The sequence below is a fragment of the Triticum urartu genome, chromosome 3A (assembly GCF_056163025.1).
Source record: "Triticum urartu cultivar PI428250 chromosome 3A, HENAU_Tu73, whole genome shotgun sequence".
NCBI lineage: Eukaryota > Viridiplantae > Streptophyta > Magnoliopsida > Poales > Poaceae > Triticum > Triticum urartu.
The window spans coordinates 23,374,175-23,393,619 of NC_141875.1; the positions used below are offsets into that span (position 1 = coordinate 23,374,175).

General features: G+C 40.6%; 1 protein-coding gene across 1 annotated transcript; it reads left to right on the forward strand.

Annotated features, from left to right (window-relative positions):
- The first annotated feature begins 12,194 nt into the window (after positions 1 to 12,194).
- Positions 12,195 to 14,136, forward strand: LOC147978021 (uncharacterized). Its single transcript, XM_087516497.1, has 5 exons — positions 12,195 to 12,265; positions 12,368 to 12,454; positions 13,547 to 13,684; positions 13,822 to 13,863; positions 14,089 to 14,136. Exons 1-5 carry the CDS (start codon positions 12,230 to 12,232, stop codon positions 14,134 to 14,136), a joined length of 351 nt encoding a protein of 116 aa, XP_087372623.1. The 5' UTR covers positions 12,195 to 12,229.
- The last annotated feature ends 5,309 nt before the right edge of the window (positions 14,137 to 19,445 follow it).

The following is a 19,445-nucleotide window of genomic DNA, read 5'->3' on the forward strand; positions in this document are numbered from 1 at the left end:
TATAGATTTGAGAACACTTGATGTATGTCTTGCCGTGGATATCTGTGGTGACAATGGGATATCACGTGATTAACTTGATGTATGTTTTGGTGATCAACTTGCGGGTTCCGCCCATGAACCTATGCATAGGGGTTGGCACACGTTTTCTTCGTTATTCTCCGGTAGAAACTTTGGGGCACTCTTTGAGGTCCTTTTTGTTGGTTGAATAGATGAATCTGAGATTGTGTGATGCATATCGTATAATCATACCCACAGATACTTGAGGTGACATTGGAGTATCTAGGTGACATTAGGGTTTTGGTTGATTTGTGTCTTAAGGTGTTATTCTAGAATGAACTCTAGGGCTGTTTGTGACACCTATAGGAATAGCCCAACGGATTGATTGGAAAGAATAACTTTGAGGTGGTTTCGTACCCTACCATAATCTCTTCGTTCGTTCTCCGGTATTAGTGACTTTGGAGTGACTCTTTGTTGCAAGTTGAGGGATAGTTATGTGATCCAATTATGTTATCATTGTTGAGGGAACTTACACTAGCGAAAGTATGAACTCTAGGCCTTGTTTCCACACATTGCAATACCGTTTACGCTCACTTTTACCATTAGTTACCTTGCTGTTTTTATAATTTCAGATTACAAATACCTTTATCTACTATCCATATACCACTTGTATCACCATCTCTTCGCCGAACTAGTGCACCTATACAATTACCATTGTATTGGGTGTGTTGGGGACACAAGAGACTCTTTGTTATTTGGTTGCAGGGTTGCTTGAGAGAGACCATCTTCATCCTACGCCTCCTACGGATTGATAAACCTTAGGTCATCCACTTGAGGGAAATTTGCTACTGTCCTACAAACCTCTGCACTTGGAGGCCCAACAACATCTACAAGAAGAAGGTTGTGTAGTAGACATCAATGCCCGCTCCGGCGGAGCTCCGGAAAAGGCCCCAAGATGGGATCTCACGGATACAGAAAGTTACGGCAGTTGAATTAGGGTTTTGGCTCCGTATCTGGTAGTTTGGGGATACGTAGGTATATATAGGAGGAAGAAGTACATCGGTGGAGCAACGTGGGCCCCACGAGGGTGGAGGGCGCGCCGGGGGGGGGGGGGGTAGGCGTGCCCCCTACCTCGTGCCCTCCTGGTTGCTTTCTTGACGTAGGGTTCAAGTCCTCTGGATCATGTTCGTTCCGAAAATCACGTTCCCGAAGGTTTCATTCCGTTTGTACTCCGTTTGATATTCTTTTTCTGCGAAACTCTAAAATAGGCAAAAAAACATCAATTCTAGGCTGGGCCTCCGGTTAATGGGTTAGTCCCAATAATAATATAAAAGTGTTTAATAAAGCCCAATAATGTCCAAAACAGGATATAATATAGCATGGAACAATAAAAAATTATAGATATGTTGGAGACGTATCAAGAATCCCCAAGCTTAATTCCTGCTCGTCCTCGAGTAGGTAAATGATAAAAATAGAGAAAAATTCCCACTAGTATATGAAAGTGATAACATAGGAGACTCTCTATCATGAAGATCATGGTGCTACTTTGAAGCACAGGTGTGGAAAAAGAATAGTAGTATTGTCCCTTTTTATATTTTTTGGGCCTTCCTTTTTTTATTTGGCCTTTCTCTTTTTTGGGGACAATACTCTAGAATGATGATCATCACACTTCTATTTATTTACAACTCACTGATTACAACTCGATACTAGAACAAAGTATGACTCTATATGAATGCCTCCGACGGTATACCGGGATAGCAATGATGCATGAGTGACTTGTACGAAAGAATTATGAACGGTGGCTTTGCCACAACTAAAATGTCAACTACATGATCATGCAAAGCAATATGAACATGATGGAGCGTGTCATAGTAAACGGAACAGTGGAAAGTTGCATGGCAATATATCTCGGAATGGCTATGGAAATGCCATGATAGGTAGGTATGGTGGCTGTTTGGAGGAAGGTATATGGTGGGTGTATGATACCGGCGAAAGGTGCGCGGTATTAGAGAGGCTAGCAAAGGTGGAAGGGTGAGAGTGCGTATAATCCATGGACTCAACATTAGTCGTAAAGAACTCATATACTTATTGCAAAAATCTACAGGTTATCAAAGCAAAGTATTACACGCATGCTCCTAGGGGGATAGATTGGTAGGAAAAGACCATCGCTCGTCCCCGACCGCCGCTCATAAGGAAGACATTCAATAAATAAATCATGCTCCGACTTCATCACATAACGTTTCACCATACGTGCATGCTACGGGAATCACAAACTTCAACACAAACATTTCTCAAATTCACACTCAACTAGCACGACTCTAATATCACCATCTCCATATCTCAAAACAATTATCAAGTATCAAACTTCTAATAGTATTCAACACACTCATAAGATTTTTTTATTAATCTTGAATGCCTAACATAATTAAAGCAAATTACCACGCTGTTTTGTAGGACTCTCAAAATAATCTAAGTGAAGCATGAGAGAACAATAGTTTCTATAAAACAAATCCACCACCGTGTCCTAAAAGATATAAGTGAAGCACTAGAGCAAAAAACTATATAACTCAAAAGATATAAGTGAAGCACATAGAGTGTTCTAACAATTTCCAAATCATGTGTGTCTCTCTCAAAAACTGTGTACAGCAAGGATGATTCTGGAAAAGTAACAAATGAAGACTCAAATAATACAAGACGCTCCAAGCAAAACACTTATCATGTGGTAAATAAAAATATAGCTCCAAGTAAAGTTATCGATGGAAGTAGACGAAAGAGGGGATGCCTTCCGGGGCATCCCCAAGCTTGGGCTTTTAGGTGTCCTTAGATTATCTTGGGGTGCTGCTACCTCTTTTAGCACTGCGTTGGTTTTCTCCGAAGAAGAAGGGATGATGCAGCAAAGTAGCGTAAATATTTCCCTCAGTTTTTGAGAACCAAGGTATCAATCCAGTAGGAGGCTACGCGTGAGTCCCTCGCACCTGCACAAAACAAATAAATCCTCGCAACCAACGCAAATAGGGGTTGTCAATCCCTATAGGGCCACTTACGAGAGTGAGATCTGATAGATATGATAAGATAATATTTTTGGTATTTTTATGATAATGATGCAAAGTAAAATAAAGGCAAAGTAAATGGCAAAGTAGTAGGAGATTAATATGATGAAGATAGACCCGGGGGCCATAGGTTTCACTAGTGGCTTCTCTCGAGAGCATAAGTATTCTACGATGGGTGAACAAATTACTGTTGAGCAATTGACAGAATTGAGCATAGTTATGAGAATATCTAGGTATGATCATGTATATAGGCATCACGTCCGAGACAAGTAGACCGACTCCTGCCTGCATCTACTACTATTACTCCACTCATCGACCGCTATCTAGCATGCATCTAGAGTATTAAGTTAAAAATAGAGTAACGCCTTAAGCAAGATGACATGATGTAGAGGGATAGACTCATCCAATATGAAGAAAACCCCATCTTGTTATCCTCGATGGCAACAATACAATACGTGCCTTGCTGCCCTTACTGTCACCGGGAAAGGACACCGCAAGTTTGAACCCAAAGCTAAGCACTTCTCCCATTGCAAGAAAGATCAATCTAGTAGGCCAAACCAAACTGATAATTCGAAGAGACTTGCAAAGATAACCAATCATACATAAAAGAATTCAGAGAAGATTCAAATATTATTCATAGATAGACTTGATCATAAACCCACAATTCATCGGTCTCAATAAACACACCGCAAAAAGAAGATTATATCGAATAGATCTCCACAAGAGAGGGGGAGAACATTGTATTGAGATCCAAAAAGAGAGAAAAATCCATCTAGCTACTAACTATGGACCCGTAGGTCTGAGGTAAACTACTCACACTTCATTGGAGGGGCTATGGTATTGATGAAGAAGCCCTCGGTGATCGATGCCCCCTCCGGCGGAGCTCCGGAAGAGGCCCCAAGATGGGATCTCGTGGATACAGAAATTTACGGCGGTGGAATTAGGGTTTTGGCTCCGTATCTGATCGTTTGGGGGTACGTGGGTATATATAGGAGGAAGAAGTACGTCGGTGGAGCAACAGGGGGCCCACGAGGGTGGAGGGCGCGCCTAGGGGGGTAGGCGCGCCCCCTACCTCGTGGCCTCATGTTACGTTTCTTGACATAGGGTCCAAGTCTCCTGAGTTGTATTCGATGAGAAAATCACGTTCCCGAAGGTTTCATTCCGTTTGGACTCCGTTTGATATTCCTTTTCTTCGAAACCCTAAAACAGGCAAAAAACAGCAATTCCGGGCTGGGCCTCCGGTTAATAGGTTAGTCCCAAAAATAATATAAAAGTGGATAATAAAGCCCAATAATGTCCAAAACAGTAGATAATATAGCATGGAGCAATCAAAAATTATAGATACGTTGGAGACATATCAAGCATCCCCAAGCTTAATTCGTGCTCATCCTCGAGTAGGTAAATGATAAAAACAGAATTTTTGATGCGGAGTGCTACTTGGCATAATTTTAATGTAATTCTTCTTAATTGTGGTATGAATATTCAGATCCGAAAGATTCAAGACAAAAGTTCATATTGACATAAAAATGATAATACTTCAAGCATACTAACAAAGCAATTATGTCTTCTCAAAATAACATGGCTAAATAAAGTTATCCCTACAAAATCATGTAGTCTGGCTATGCTCTATCTTCACCACACAAAATATTTAAATCATGCACAACCCCGATGACAAGCCAAGCAATTGTTTCATACTTTTGACATTCTCAAAACTTTTTCAATCTTCACGCAATACATGAGCGTGAGCCATGGATATAGCACTATAGGTGGAATAGAGTGGTGTTGTGGAGAAGACAAAAAGGAGAAGATAGTCTCACATCAACTAGGCATATCTACGGGCTATGGAGATGCCCATCAATAGATATCAATGTGAGTGAGTAGGGATTGCCATGCAACGGATGCACTAGAGCTATAAGTATATGAAAGCTCAAAAAGAAACTAAGTGGGTGTGCATCCAACTTGCTTGCTCATGAAGACCTAGGGCAATTTGAGGAAGCCCATCATTGGAATATACAAGCCAAGTTCTATAATGAAAGATTCCCACTAGTATATGAAAGTGATAACATGAGAGACTCTCTACTATGAAGATCATGGTGCTACTTTGAAGCACAAGTGTGGTAAAAGGATAGTAACATTGTCCCTTCTCTCTTTTTCTCTTATTTTTTTATTTTTTATTTGGGCCTTTTTCTTTTTTATGGCCTCTTTTCTTTCTCTTTTTTTATTTGGGCTTCTTTGGCCTCTTTTATTTATTTTTCGTCCGGAGTCTCATCCCGACTTGTGGGGGAATCATAGTCTCCATCATCCTTTCCTCACTGGGACAATGCTCTAATAATGATGATCATCACACTTTTATTTTTCTTACAACTCAACAATTACAACTCGATACTTAGAACAAAATATGACTCTATATGAATGCCTCCAGCGGTGTACCGGGATATGCAATGATGCATGAGTGACAAGTATGAAAGAATTATGAATGGTGGCTTTGCCACAAATACGATTTCAACTACATGATCATGCTAAGCAATATGACAATGATGGAGTGTGTCATAAACGGAACGGTGGAAAGTTGCATGGCAATATATCTCGGAATGGCTATGTAAATGCCATAATAGGTAGGTATGGTGGCTGTTTTGCGAAAGGTATATGGTGGGTGTATGATACCGGCAAAAGGTGCGCGGTATTAGAGAGGCTAGCAAAGGTGGAAGGGTGAGAGTGCGTATAATCCATGGACTCAACATTAGTCGTAAAGAACTCATATACTTATTGCAAAAATCTACAAGTTATCGAAGCAAAGTATTACGCGCATGCTCCTAGGGGGATAGATTGGTAGGAAAAGACCATCGCTCGTCCCCGACCGCCGCTCATAAGGAAGACATTCAATAAATAAATCATGCTCCGACTTCATCACATAACGGTTAACCATACGTGCATGCTACGGGAATTACAAGCTTCAACACAAGTATTTCTCAAATGCACAACTACTCAACTAGCATGACTTTAATATCACCATCTCCATATCTCAAAACAATTATCAAGTATGAAACTTCTCATAGTATTCAACACACTCATAAGAGAGTATTATTATTAATCTTGCATACCAAGCATATTAGGATTTTAAGCAAATTACCATGCTATTAAGACTCTCAAAATAATCTAAGTTAAGCATGAGATATCAATAGTTTCTATAAAACAAATCCACCACCGTGCTCTATAAGTGAAGCACTAGAGCAAAATTATATAACTCAAAAGATATAAGCGAAGCACATAGAGTATTCTAACAAATTCCAAATCATGTATGGCTCTCTCAAAACATGTGTATAGTAAGGATGATTGTGGTAAACTAACAAGGAAAGACTCAAATCATACAAGACGCTCCAAGCAAAACACATATCATGTGGTAAATAAAAATATAGCTCCAAGTTACCGATAGAAGTAGACGAAAGAGGGGATGCCTTCCGGGGCATCCACAAGCTTTGGCTTTTAGGTGTCCTTAGATTATCTTGGGGGTGCCATGGACATCCCCAAGCTTAGGCTCTTGCCACTCCTTGTTCCATAATCCATCAAATCTTTACCCAAAACTTGAAAACTTCACAACACAAAACTTAAATAGAAAATCTCGTGAGCTCTGTTAGCGAAAGAAAACAAAAGACCACTTCAAGGTACTATAATGAACTCATTATTTATTTATATGGGTGTTATACCTACTTTATTCCAACTTCTTTATGGTTTATAAACTATTTTACTAGTCATAGATTCATCAAAATAAGCAAACAACACACGAAAAACAGAATCTGTCAAAAAACAGAACAGTATGTAGTAATCTGTAGCTCGCGAAAGATCTGGAACCCCAAAAGTTCCAAAATAAATTGCTGGACGTGAGGAATTAATCTATTTATCATCTGAAAAAAGAATTAACTAAATAGCACTTTCCAAATAAAAATGACAGCAGTTCTCGTGAGCGCTAAAGTTTCTGTTTTTTACAGCAAGTTCAACAAGACTTCCCCCAAGTCTTCCCAACGGTTCTACTTGGCACAAACACTAATTAAACGCAAAAAACACAACCAAAACAGAGGCTAGATAATTTATTTATTACTAAACAGGAGCAAAAAGCAAGGAATAAACATAAAATTGGGTTGCCTCCCAACAAGCTCTATCATTTAACGCCCCTAGCTAGGCATAACAAGCAAGAATAGATCTAGGTATTGCCATCTTTGGTAGGCAATACATAAGTGGCTCTCATAATAGATTTATAAGGTAATTTAATTTTCTTTCTAGGAAAGTGTTCCATGCCTTTCCTTAATGGAAATTGGAATCTAATATTTCCTTCCTTCATATCAATAATTGCACCAATCGTTCTAAGGAATGGTCTACCAAGAATAATAGGAAATGAAGGATTGCAATATATGTCAAAAACAATAAAATCTATGGGCACATAATTCCTATTTGCAACAATAAGAACATCATTCATTCTTCACATAGGTTTCTTAATAGTGGAATCTGCAAGGTGCAAGTTTAGAGAGCAATCATCAAAATCACGGAAACCTAACAAATCACACAAATCAACGAAGCTATTTAGATGGGTAGCGGCATCTTCACTAGGAAGGCCGGAGAACGGATCTTTTATAACAAGATTCAGCAAAGAAGCATTAATTTCACAAGATTCAGCATCGGTAAGAGGAGCAATCGGAGTGCTAATAAAATTATTGTTGTTGGTATTGGTGAAGTCACACAATTTAGTATTATCTTGAGCCATCGTGACAAGCAAGCAAACTAACACACAAGCAAACAAAAAGCAAGCGGGCAAAAAGAGGCAAATAGAGAAGGAGAGGGAGGATAGAGAGAGAGGGCAAATAAAACGGCAAGGGTGAAGTGGGGGGAGAGGAAAACGAGAGGCAAATGGCAAATAATGTAATGCGGGAGATAAGAGTATGTGATGGGTACTTGGTATGTTGACTTTTGCGTAGACCTCCCCGGCAACGGCGCTAGAAATCCTTCTTGCTACCTATTTTAGCACTACGTTGGTTTTCCCCGAAGAGGAAGGGATGATGCAGCAAAGTAGCGTAAGTATTTCCCTCAGTTTTTGAGAACCAAGTTATCAATCCAGTAGGAGGTTACGCGCGAGTCCCTCGCACCTGCACAAAACAAATAAATCCTCGCAACGCAAATAGGGGTTGTCAATCCCTATAGGGCCACTTATGAGAGTGAGATCAGATATATATGATAAGATAATATTTTTGGTATTTTTTGATAAAGATGCAAAGTAAAATAAAGGCAAAGCAAATGGCAAAGTAAATGACTAAGTAGTAGGAGATTAATATGATGAAGATAGACCCAGGGGCCATAGGTTTCACTAGTGGCTTCTCTCGAGAGCATAAGTATTCTACGGTGGGTGAACAAATTACTGTTGAGCAATTGACAGAATTGAGCATAGTTATGAGAATATCTAGGTATGATCATGTATATAGGCATCACGTCCGAGACAAGTAGACTGACTCCTGCCTGCATCTACTACTATTACTCCACTCATCGACCGCTATCCAGCATGCATCTAGAGTATTAAGTTAAAAACAGAGTAACGCCTTAAGCAAGATGACATGATGTAGAGGGATAGACTCATGCAATATGAAGAAAACCCCATCTTGTTATCCTCGATGGCAACAATACAATACGTGCCTTGCTGCCCTTACTGTCACCGGGAAAGGACACCGCAAGATTGAACCCAAAGCTAAGCACTTCTCCCATTACAAGAAAGATCAATCTAGTAGGCCAAACCAAACTGATAATTCGAAGAGACTTGCAAAGATAACCAATCATACATAAAAGAATTCAGAGAAGATTCAAATATTATTCATAAATATACTTGATCATAAACCCACAATTCATCGGCCTCAACAAACACATCACAAAAATAAGATTACATCAAATAGATCTCGACAAGAGAGGGGGAGAACATTGTATTGAGATCCAAAAAGAGAGAAGAAGCCATCTAGCTACTAACTATGGACCCGTAGGTCTGAGGTAAACTACTCACACTTCATCGAAGGGGCTATGGTGTTGATGAAGAAGCCCTCCGTGATCAATGCCCCCTCCGGCGGAGCTCCGGAATAGGCCCCAAGGTGGGATCTCGTGGATACAGAAAGTTACGGCTGTGGAATTAAGGTTTTGTCTCCGTATCTGATCGTTTGGGGGTACGTGGGTATATATAGGAGGAAGAATTACGTCGATGGAGCAACAAGAGGCCCACAAGGGTGGAGGGCGCGCCTGGGGGGGGGGGGGGTAGGCGCCCCCCTACCTCATGGGCTCCTGTTACGTTTCTTGACGTAGGGTCCAAGTCTCCTGAGTTGTATTCGATGAGAAAATCACGTTCCCGAAGGTTTCATTCCGTTTGGACTCCGTTTGATATTCCTTTTCTTCGAAACCCTAAAATAGGCAAAAAACAGCAATTCTGGGCTGGGCCTCCGATTAATAGGTTAGTCCTAAAAATAATATAAAAGTGGATAATAAAGCCCAATAATGTCCAAAACAGTAGATAATATAGCATGAAGCAATCAAAAATTATATATACGTTGGAGACGTATCAGGTGCCATGGGCATCCCCAAGCTTAGGCTCTTGCCACTCCTTGTTCCATAATCCATCAAATCTTTCACCCAAAACTTGAAAACTTCACAACACAAAACTTAAAGTAGAAAATCTCGTGAGCTCCGTTAGCGAAAGAAAACAAAACACCACTTCAAGGTACTGTAATGAACTAATTCTTTATTTATATTGGTGTTAAACCTACTGTATTCCAACTTCTCTATGGTTTATAAACTATTTTACTAGCCATAGATTCATCAAATAAGCAAACAACACACGAAAAATAGAATCTGTCAAAAACAGAACAGTTTGTAGTAATCTGTAGCTAATGCAAGTTCTTGAATCCCAAAAATTCTAAAATAAATTGCTGGACGTGAGGAATTTATGTATTAATCATCTGCAAAAAGAATTAACTAAATAGCACTTCTCCAATAAAAATGGAAACACAACCAAAACAGAGGCTAGATAAATTATCTCTACTCCTAATGGAGCAGTTGGTAGTCTCCGCCGATCAATTTTCGTCCCACCACTTTCGTGCGGGTTTTTTCGTAGGTTAACCTTGGTAGATTTTTTTTCGTCACCTCCCCACCCCACTTCACCCCACCCCACGCACGCACCCCAAGAAAACCACCCCGCAGGAGGAACGCCGTTTCTCTCGATCCCCTCTCGTCGCCGCCGTCGTCCTCTCGATCCCCTCCCATCGCCGCCACCGTCCTCTCGGCCCCTCGAGTAAGCGGCACCGCCGTTGGCTCCCGTTCTCCTCGATTAAACGCCGCCGCCGTCGTCTCTCGATGCCCTCGAGATCGCTGCGCCGCCATTGTCTCTCCATCCCCTCGAGATCCCAGATCCCACACCGCCACCGCCGGCGCCTCCTCCGCTGGCGACGCGGCGAACGAGAGACAAGGGGAACGATGGTCTCCACCGCGGCGGAGGAGGGCGAGGACCCGCGCTGGAGGAGGAATAGCATGGGTGCGTATTTTTCTCGTCTGCAGCAGCAGCCTCACTAAGGTGACATACCACGCAAACCCCTTCCTCGCTGAGTTTTTGTGACTCCTTGCCGGTGAATGGCAGTTGGATGCCTCCACGCAGCAACCCGTTGTGCCCCGCCTCTGTCCTAATCGTCAAAATCAGGCTCGCCGGCGGCGCCGCTCCCATGTGCTTCGTGCTCCTGCGTTGCTGCCGTCGCGATGTCCGGGGGATCCATGGCGGCCAGCTGCTTGTCAACCACAACGAGCGGAGGTAGCGAGTTGGATTTGGCCACGCCTGATGTGAGCGGAGCAGAGCAGCGTGGCCGACGGCGTCATACCTCCTGATTGAACAAAAATCTCATACGCTTGACTACACGACCGAGTCTTGAATTTCTGTGTTTTCGTCTATACATAAAAATGAATCCATCCGCCAGTGCGAACTCCTCTTGTTGCGTGATTTGATTTGGAAAATAGGCCTGCAAGCAAATAGCATTGTGTGAGTTTGATAGATGGATCCCATCCACCTCCTTTTCGATTTATAATCCATCCACTGCCATGGATTTGTTCCAATTTATTCATGAAATTGTGCTTTGCTCATGAACTGTTGAATTATGGGGCTCGAAATAATTACAAATTGATGTCATATCATTCAGTCTGTCATGTTCTTGTGGGCCGGCAGCGATTTCGTGGCCGCGGTATAGCGGTGCGGTGGCTGGGGGTCGCGGCGTCCCGTGTGGGTGCAGTGGTCGCGGCAGCGGGCACACACGGCGGTGGTCGCGCATGGGGCTGCGCTGGTCGTGACCACAGATGCAGGTCGCTCAGCATGAAAGGTAGATAGAGAAATGCCCGTGCATTGCCACGGGCTTTTGGAAAAAAATTAAGATGCTACTCACGGAGCTAAAATAACCAAGAATAATGCCGTCTCAACTAACTCACATCTTTTTCTTGACAATCAGCTAACACACATCATACTATCATACTATCGAAGCCTTCCCCACCTTCGGCCATCAGTTGGCCATTCACAAGAGGGCGGTGGGTGCGGGCGCTAGACTTGGTCAACTACGGGGTTGCGGCAGCCGAAGATCAAGTTGGACGTGGGGGTGTAGGGAGGGAAACAAGCACACAAGCAGCAGCGGCATTGCGACGGGCGATCGTGCCGCGACCTTTACCTTTTCCCGGGCAACAGCCAGAGGCCACCACGCTCCTCGGCTCTCCCTCCTCTCTTCCATGCCTGGCAACAAGATGGGACGAGATAGAGAGGAGGCAACCAAGATGTTTTTCTATATGGCGACCAAGATGTTTTTGTTTACCTTCTGAATTCTTCTGATGGCTTAATTACCTTCTGAATTCTTCTGATGGCTTCTCAATGATATTCAGTTATATTGAGACGAACGAATGCCCTGCTGTCCAATCACTTGCCACCAAAGGTATGTCCTATCTGGTGTATATTTGGCCAGATATGTTCATCGCACATTCAGAAAACACAAAAAGAATTGTGTACCTGCTATCCATTTTGTCTTTTATAGTGATACCTCCTTCTTTTTACATTATATAATTGTGCCTCATCTACATTACTTAACCCTGCTTATGTATAGATTGTTGAAGTAGTGTGCTGCAAGCTGACTCCCTTACAGATGACACTGTACAACCACTTCACACACTCCAAAAATGTAAGGAAATTCTGTACCGTTCTGAGTTTCAAGCAATATTTAGTAGGCACATGTAAGGTAGTCGGAGTTATATTTACAGGAGTCTGTGGTTGACCCTGTCAGGTTAAGCGCTTGATATCTGAAGAAGCAAAGAGTACTAAAGTTTTGGCATATATTACTGCTCTTAAGAAATTATGCAACCATCCGAAGGTAATTAATTCCAGTTTAATGTTTTGCCCCACGGTATATCTCTTTCAGTGAAAGTAGTTTTGACAGTAGGATCAGAGTTTATTACAATCTTTTTTTAATTAGTTAATGTCCGCACCTTGCTAAACCCCAACACATTGAGCTATCTTGTCTGGCTCCGCCCCTGCACTTTGTCGATGTCCTCACCTGGCATCATGATGAGGTGGTGGCCGGTGGGTGGCGTGAGGAGCGGCAACAGACTCGTTTATCTTGTTTACCAGTGTCTATATATTCTGTTAGGAAAAAACATCATCTAAGATGCAACTTTTGATGAAAGGAGCTATATTTTTTTTTTCTTTTATATTTTTGCTGGAAAGAAGGAGCTCTAACTTAAAGAGCATGTCAACATAGCTACTTCCAAATACTTTGAATGCATGCTTCAGCGAAGTCATCTCATAGATGAAGCAGCCTGAAAATTGCAGATTTTTAGCCAAGAGAGCAAGCGAGCAAGACATGCAACTGAATGTTAGATAGGAATGCTTGCCTAGCAAACATATGTCAGACTCGGAGCCATACGGAATATCAGCAATAAGTTCAGGGCACATGTAACTGGGAGTTCCTACAACCTTCAGAAGAGACACGATTTATCAAATCATAAGCAAATAAGAAAGAGAAACACCTACTAGGGGTTGAGCAAGAATAACTTACTGACACGGCTAAATCATGAGAAGTCAATACTTTAGGTCTTTATCCAACCCAAAAAGTCCATGTTTTAAGCTATTTCTCCCCAAACTCAAGCAAGCCTCTAAATTAGAATGGAGAAGTTGCATAGGCAACAAACTTTTAGATACATTGCATCCTTTAGGTAATCAATCTGCATGTTTAATTTTTCTGTGCTTTTCTTTTGCTTCATCTTTTCTTACTATCTTACATTTTAAGTGATTAGGTAGAAGTGACTTCACTAGGAATTAGATGTGGATTATATATATGTGGAACTTCTTGCTACTACTGCTGGGCTTGCTAAAAGAAACAAATTCAGTATTGTTGTTCTCATGAAACATGCAAAGAGCTCTGTTGGCATGTATATTTTTTGATCTATCCATTTAATTTTTTCAGAACTTATTATGCCCACGACCACTGCCACGGACTTTGTGGCCGGCCTGCTTATCCTTGATGTGGCTACAATGCGCGAACCAATGTCCGACTTTGAACGCCGACATGGACGGCGGCCTCAAGTGCTACACCATCTTCTTGGTATGCAGACCAGCACCACTGGGGGCTTAGCCAAGTTGTTTTTTTACCTATTTAACAACTAAGCGCTAGATATTGTCAACGGATAAATTTGGATGGGTAGGATTTTACTAATGTTTATTGATGATGCTTTGTTTCAGGATATGTGGAGAGGCTTTTTGCACTGCAGTTCAAGACAAACTGTAGATTACATGGCTAAAGAAAATTATTTACGATTAATAAATCATGTTCTTGCTAAATTATTAAGTGTTCAAGCATGCCTACTATGATCCCATGCTTCCTCTTTGTGTATGGCTTGCTGTGAAAACACTAAACATAACATGTGCTTGATTAATTCAGTATACTGCTTCTCTTAAGAAGGTTAGGGTAAACGAGGAAGACATAACTGTGTTTGATGCATTCTTCAGGTTGAGGGTCTGATAATGGACTTAACACAACTGCTGGAGAGAGATTAAAATATTGAATATGGTAGCAGAGGAGGAGGCTGAAGTTGGTAGATTAATAGAGCAAGAGTTCCAGACCCAGGTAAGTTTATAATTGAGTTGTTTGTAAGACCAGTGCTACATGGTTCCACTTTGCGTCAGTGTAGTTATTTAGCTAAAGGTGTGCATGAGAATTAGCTATTTATTATTGTGTACTTTTAACTTTATAAACATTGAAGTTGTCCCTTTTTTATCAATAACTTCATGTGGAAAAGTATTCTTTTCAAGGGAATCATGGTTAAGAATTTGTATTAGAGGTTGGCTGTGATAATATAGTAAGTTTGCATTTTATATCAGCTAGCAGGACTTCAAGAAATTTGTTAGAGGAATTGCAACAACCTTGAACAAATATTATTTTTCTTATTCCTTTCTGGTTTTAGACAAAAAGAATAGAGAATCTCAATCCTTCTACTGTCGCAGTACTTGAAGTAGAGCAACCGCTGCCTCAAACTTCAAAGAAGATGGGCATGAATGGCTGTTTTGGTTGCAGGTTACTCCAAGAACAAGTGCATTATACTTCTGTGTATCCAGTAGCTTATGCAGCTCATAATTACTTTACCAACAGATTCATGATTGGGAGAAGTAGCTAAAGGTTAGAATTGCAGCATCTGAGCGTGTCCATTATCCAGCAGACTATAAAAGGTCATAAGTTTTGATTGTGTGCCCAATTGTGTGCACATGGGTAAAAGATCCTTGGACATTTTTATTTTTTTAGATCTCTGGAGCACCTTGAGGTAGCAATCCAGCCTACAATGTCACATTTTGTATGACCACTGCTCAAGAGAATTATTTTTTGAATATTTTACTAACATTCTCGTGAACCTACACCTGAAAGTTTTAATTTTTGCAGCAAGCGATGCAGAGAAACAAGACAAATAACTACGAAGTAGTAGATCATAGAAAGGACTGGTGTCAATTGATCATTCATAGTCAAATAATGATATGGAAATTAAACTAAGCACGACATGTTGGAATAATAGTAGAACTAGAGCAAGAGAAAAAAGTTGATTAGCAGGTCGACAGTGACGCCTGCTAAGAGAGAATCCACACGTCCATCCTCTTGCCACTGCAGAAGCCCCACATCCTCGATCTCGACACGCTTGCCTGCCATCCTGGCCAACGTCCTCGCTATAGCCCCCAAGCCACGCAACCACCTCGCCAGCTGTTGCTAGAGCCGAGCGCGTTGGCACATTCCGCACCCATGGTAATACTTTCAGTCACGCTTACGAACAAGTTTTTTTTCTATGAAAACATAGGTTTCATTTCTGGGCAGCATGTTCCTCCCCGGGCATCAACAATGTGCAACAGTTGAGCCAAAGGGTGGGGTTGCTAGCTCCCTTGCGGTTAATTTTCATTCGATTTTCCTGAGACATTACATATGTACATAATTGTAACCCGGGCTAAGCTTCCTAGAAATACATGTCTCTCTAGGAAGTTTGGATATGTTCTAACTCTTCTCAGTTAGGATTAACTAGATATGTTCTAACTCTTCACAACGGGAGTATATATTCATCTTGGAAATTTGTCAGTGATGTAACATTTGTGTACAAGCTGATTCATCTTTTTGGTCAGGTTTTTAGTTGATGAAGGACGAAGTCCGCACCAAGAAGACCATTCTGATGGATTCAAGAGAATCAAAAGTGAAGAATCAAGTTACAATAAATATGTCGATTACAAATATGTCTACAGATACACAAGTGGTTTTCAGATATCTTTGCTTGATTTGGATCTGCTCAAAGAAAAAGGATGGCCACATATATATGGTAGTTACTTCCATGTCACAAAGGTGCTCTTCAGTAGGTACTGCATAATCACATTGAAGTTCATCACAACATTCACATTCTTAGTGTTGTTATCATATCATATATCATATATCTCTTCAGTGTTTGATCACAATTTAGATAATTGATCTGATGTTGCTCATCTTTCAGTAGACATATTTTAAAATTTATGTTTAGTACTAGAATTATGTTTTCAATTCAGTTTCACATCATCGTGTCACTAGAAATTTCACATGGTATGCTTGTTCGTTTAGACTAGACAACTTTATGAAAATGCGGCATCGGCATCAGTATGCTGCCATTGATCGTATTGCCAAGCTTTTTTGTACATCATCTGACACAACATCATATAGTCAATATGATGCCCTATGCACACTGCCCATTAACTGAATTACTAGAATGTTCATTGTTTTCTTCCATGTTTATGCCTTGGGGTGTGGTCTGAACACTTATTTGCAGATTTATGGATTCCTTCTAGAGTTTGAGAAATTTTAATGAGAATTTGTTTGACAGAAACGCGAGGAGGGGCCATTAGGACAATTTTTACGTATAAGAGATCTCGGGCAGACTGGAACCTATGGATCAAAACTGGGGCAAGAGTTCAGTAGCTTTGCTGTTGTTGTTCTGGAACCCTTTATGTCGTGAAATAGCTAGGAAAATTGCATTGGTGCACTTTGTATAATTTGGGGTCCTCAGATCGAGACAATATTGTAAGAAAACGTGCCTTAAGGTTTGCATCGTTTGTATTAAGGTTGTTCCTTATTTCAAACGAACATGCTTTAGAGGTGTTTTTACATATGTGCACCTGCTTCTATCTACTGATCAAATGACTTTCTATTTCATTGTTTTCTGCCAATATATTATTCAGGAGTAATGAGTGATAAGAATAAGATAAGCCAGTCGTGAGTGTGAAGTAGCAAGATAGTTTGTAAATTCCGTATCTTCATTGCAAGTACACGAACTGATGTTTTTTGCCCACGCATTTCTCAATGATAATTTATACCATGTCTTTAATTTACTAGATGAACTGCACACCTGAATGCAGCACTAATGGAAAGATTCAGCATCTTGGTTGGCTGCTCGCGGCGGGGCTTGTGGCTGGTGGTTGCGGCAGTGGCAGAGCAGTGTCTGAGAGCGCGGCGCAAGCAGTGGCCCCTGCTATGTGGGCTGATGGGAGCACACCGTCCAAGCAACACTTCCAAGTATGACAATGTCCGCTCTACACCAAGGTACGTGGGCACTCGTGCAAAGATCTAACATCTTCACCGACTAGGACTAAGGTATGTGTTTTCTTCTGCCCGTGTGATGTGGTGATAATTTGTTATGCATATGTTTGTAGATGTTAGTCAGTATTTGGGAGACATGAGGTAGTTTGCTATATAAGAAATAGAACAAGAACAACAAGGAGCTTTAGTTGGGCCATGCCATTGTGAACGTACAGCACAGAATTTTATAGGAGGTGGTTGTCGTAAAATTAGGTGCTTAAGATCTGCGGAACTATAACAAATTTACTTTCTGGGTCTAACTATGTTAATAGTTTCTTGCGTGAATAGATGGGCCAAGACGAGCAGGCCATCACCAACCTATTCGTGCTTTGGTTTATTTTATTTGAGTATTTGTGTTCTTAATCTTTGTTTTCACTCGTGTGTGCTCTGTCCTCTCAGGCTAGATTTGAATTTGTTGTCATACAAAAAAAATTATCGCCTTTAATAGTAGAGGTGTTCCAGTTATGTATGCAAGATTATGCAAGATCCTCGATGAGGATTGTTTTTTCCGAATCACTTATCCCTGAGCAGCATCTGCATCCTTCTGCCTTAGCCTGATCAATTCTTCCCACTATGCAGTTTTGTTTTATAATTGCCAACATATTCAAATGGAGGTGTCTCCTTGTCAAGCATGCATTCGCTGAAATTTGGTGTTAACCAATTTTTCGAGGATTGCATCAATGTTTCTTCCTACGATGTTTATCTTTTTGGTCTTTTAGCTAATGACAATGTGTGACAGTGCCCAACTGTGTATATTCTTGGACCTTTTACATTCAATATTAACAATTCAAAAGTTAACATGGATCTAGCCATCTAGGTGAACTTCCAGATAATGCTATCAGTTTTCTAGCAAACTTGAAAGCTTTTGATACTTTTGCTTGTACTTGATATCTTCGAGGGACTCACATATATTAGTGTTGTGCAGTTTAGCTCTCCATATGGTGCCCATTTTTTTACGGGTAAGGCAAGAGCTCTGCCAATTCATTAAAGTTGAGGGGAAACTGTAAAGAAGGCATAAAAATAAGAAGGAAAAGCGCCACAAAATAAATTGAGGTATGGTTGTTTTTGCCAGAAAAAAACCCGTAGTTTTTGGCTAGAGAAAACAAAGTGATGTGCATGCACTGATTACATTTGCTTCATGGCGCAATATGTTTATGCTACTGTTAAAATTGTGTTTTTTTATTGTTTATTTTGTGTCATAAAACATATTTTAAAAAGTATTTGGCTATTGGTTTTCTGTGTCATCTTTATTGTAGTAATAGTTTGAACATTCAAATGAAAATATGGGATATTACAACGATGATAATACAGCTTTGGTAAAGATAGCCTCTATTGATTATAAAATGCATGATGAGTGTTTTTCCTAATAACCGTGGTATGTGAGGTCGATTTAATATACACATATATGCTGAAATTTTGACACCGAAGAACCAGCAATCGAGTTATATGAAATTTCTTGCAAGAGCTACCATTCTTTTTAGTACTGACTAACCCCATGGGTACCAATGGTGAAATATTCAGGTCTATATACTGGATGAGATTTTCATTGCTGGCATTCTTCATGAACCTATCAACGAGAACATTTCAATACTAATTGCTGCAAAGGTGTTCTCACCACTGGCTAGCAAGAAGAGAGTATGATTTTTCAATGCTCACTGTTGTAAGCTTGATTCACAAGGAGCTTCTCAATGTTGTACATGTAGTTTGTGAGTAACAGAAATAAAACCTATTTCTTCATTCTTGTCTTGTACCTCCGTTTCAACTCCCACAAACCAGTAGAGTTCAGTTACTTGCTTCAATATTAGGAAGTCGTCATCTTCTAAAACAAATTTTGTTACCTACTCAAACATATTTTGTTCCTGTGTTTCTAATAAATTTTGTATAAAAACATGTGTACAATAGAAGCTGTACAACCTGCATTGGACCATGCTCATTTGCTCTGTCTATTTCTTCTAAAGGGTCCAGATTCCTACGCGTTCATAAATACGATTTAGTGTGCTCTGATGATATATTTTCTGTGCGAATTAGTTGACACAGTTCCTTACAAAGGTTGTATCTTCGAAAAGGACAAACAACTCTATGTAATTCTATCATCCATTCTGATTTTGAGCCAAGTATACCCGTTATCTTTTTCCTTCTAGCAAGGTACCATAGACATGTTATGAAATTCTCCTTTGCCTTCCAGGTGAACCAAATAGGCATCTTTTTAACAAATGGAGGGAATTCGTTTGTCAAT

Bases quoted from the DNA above. Each gene is read 5' to 3' on its own strand.
- LOC147978021 (XM_087516497.1), top strand. From the start codon at position 12,230: ATGACACTGTACAACCACTTCACACACTCCAAAAAT. The intron at 12,266-12,367 runs GTAAGGAAATTC...TGACCCTGTCAG, and splicing joins ACTTCACACACTCCAAAAAT to GTTAAGCGCTTGATATCTGA. The intron at 13,864-14,088 runs GTAGATTACATG...TGCATTCTTCAG, and splicing joins ACTGCAGTTCAAGACAAACT to GTTGAGGGTCTGATAATGGA.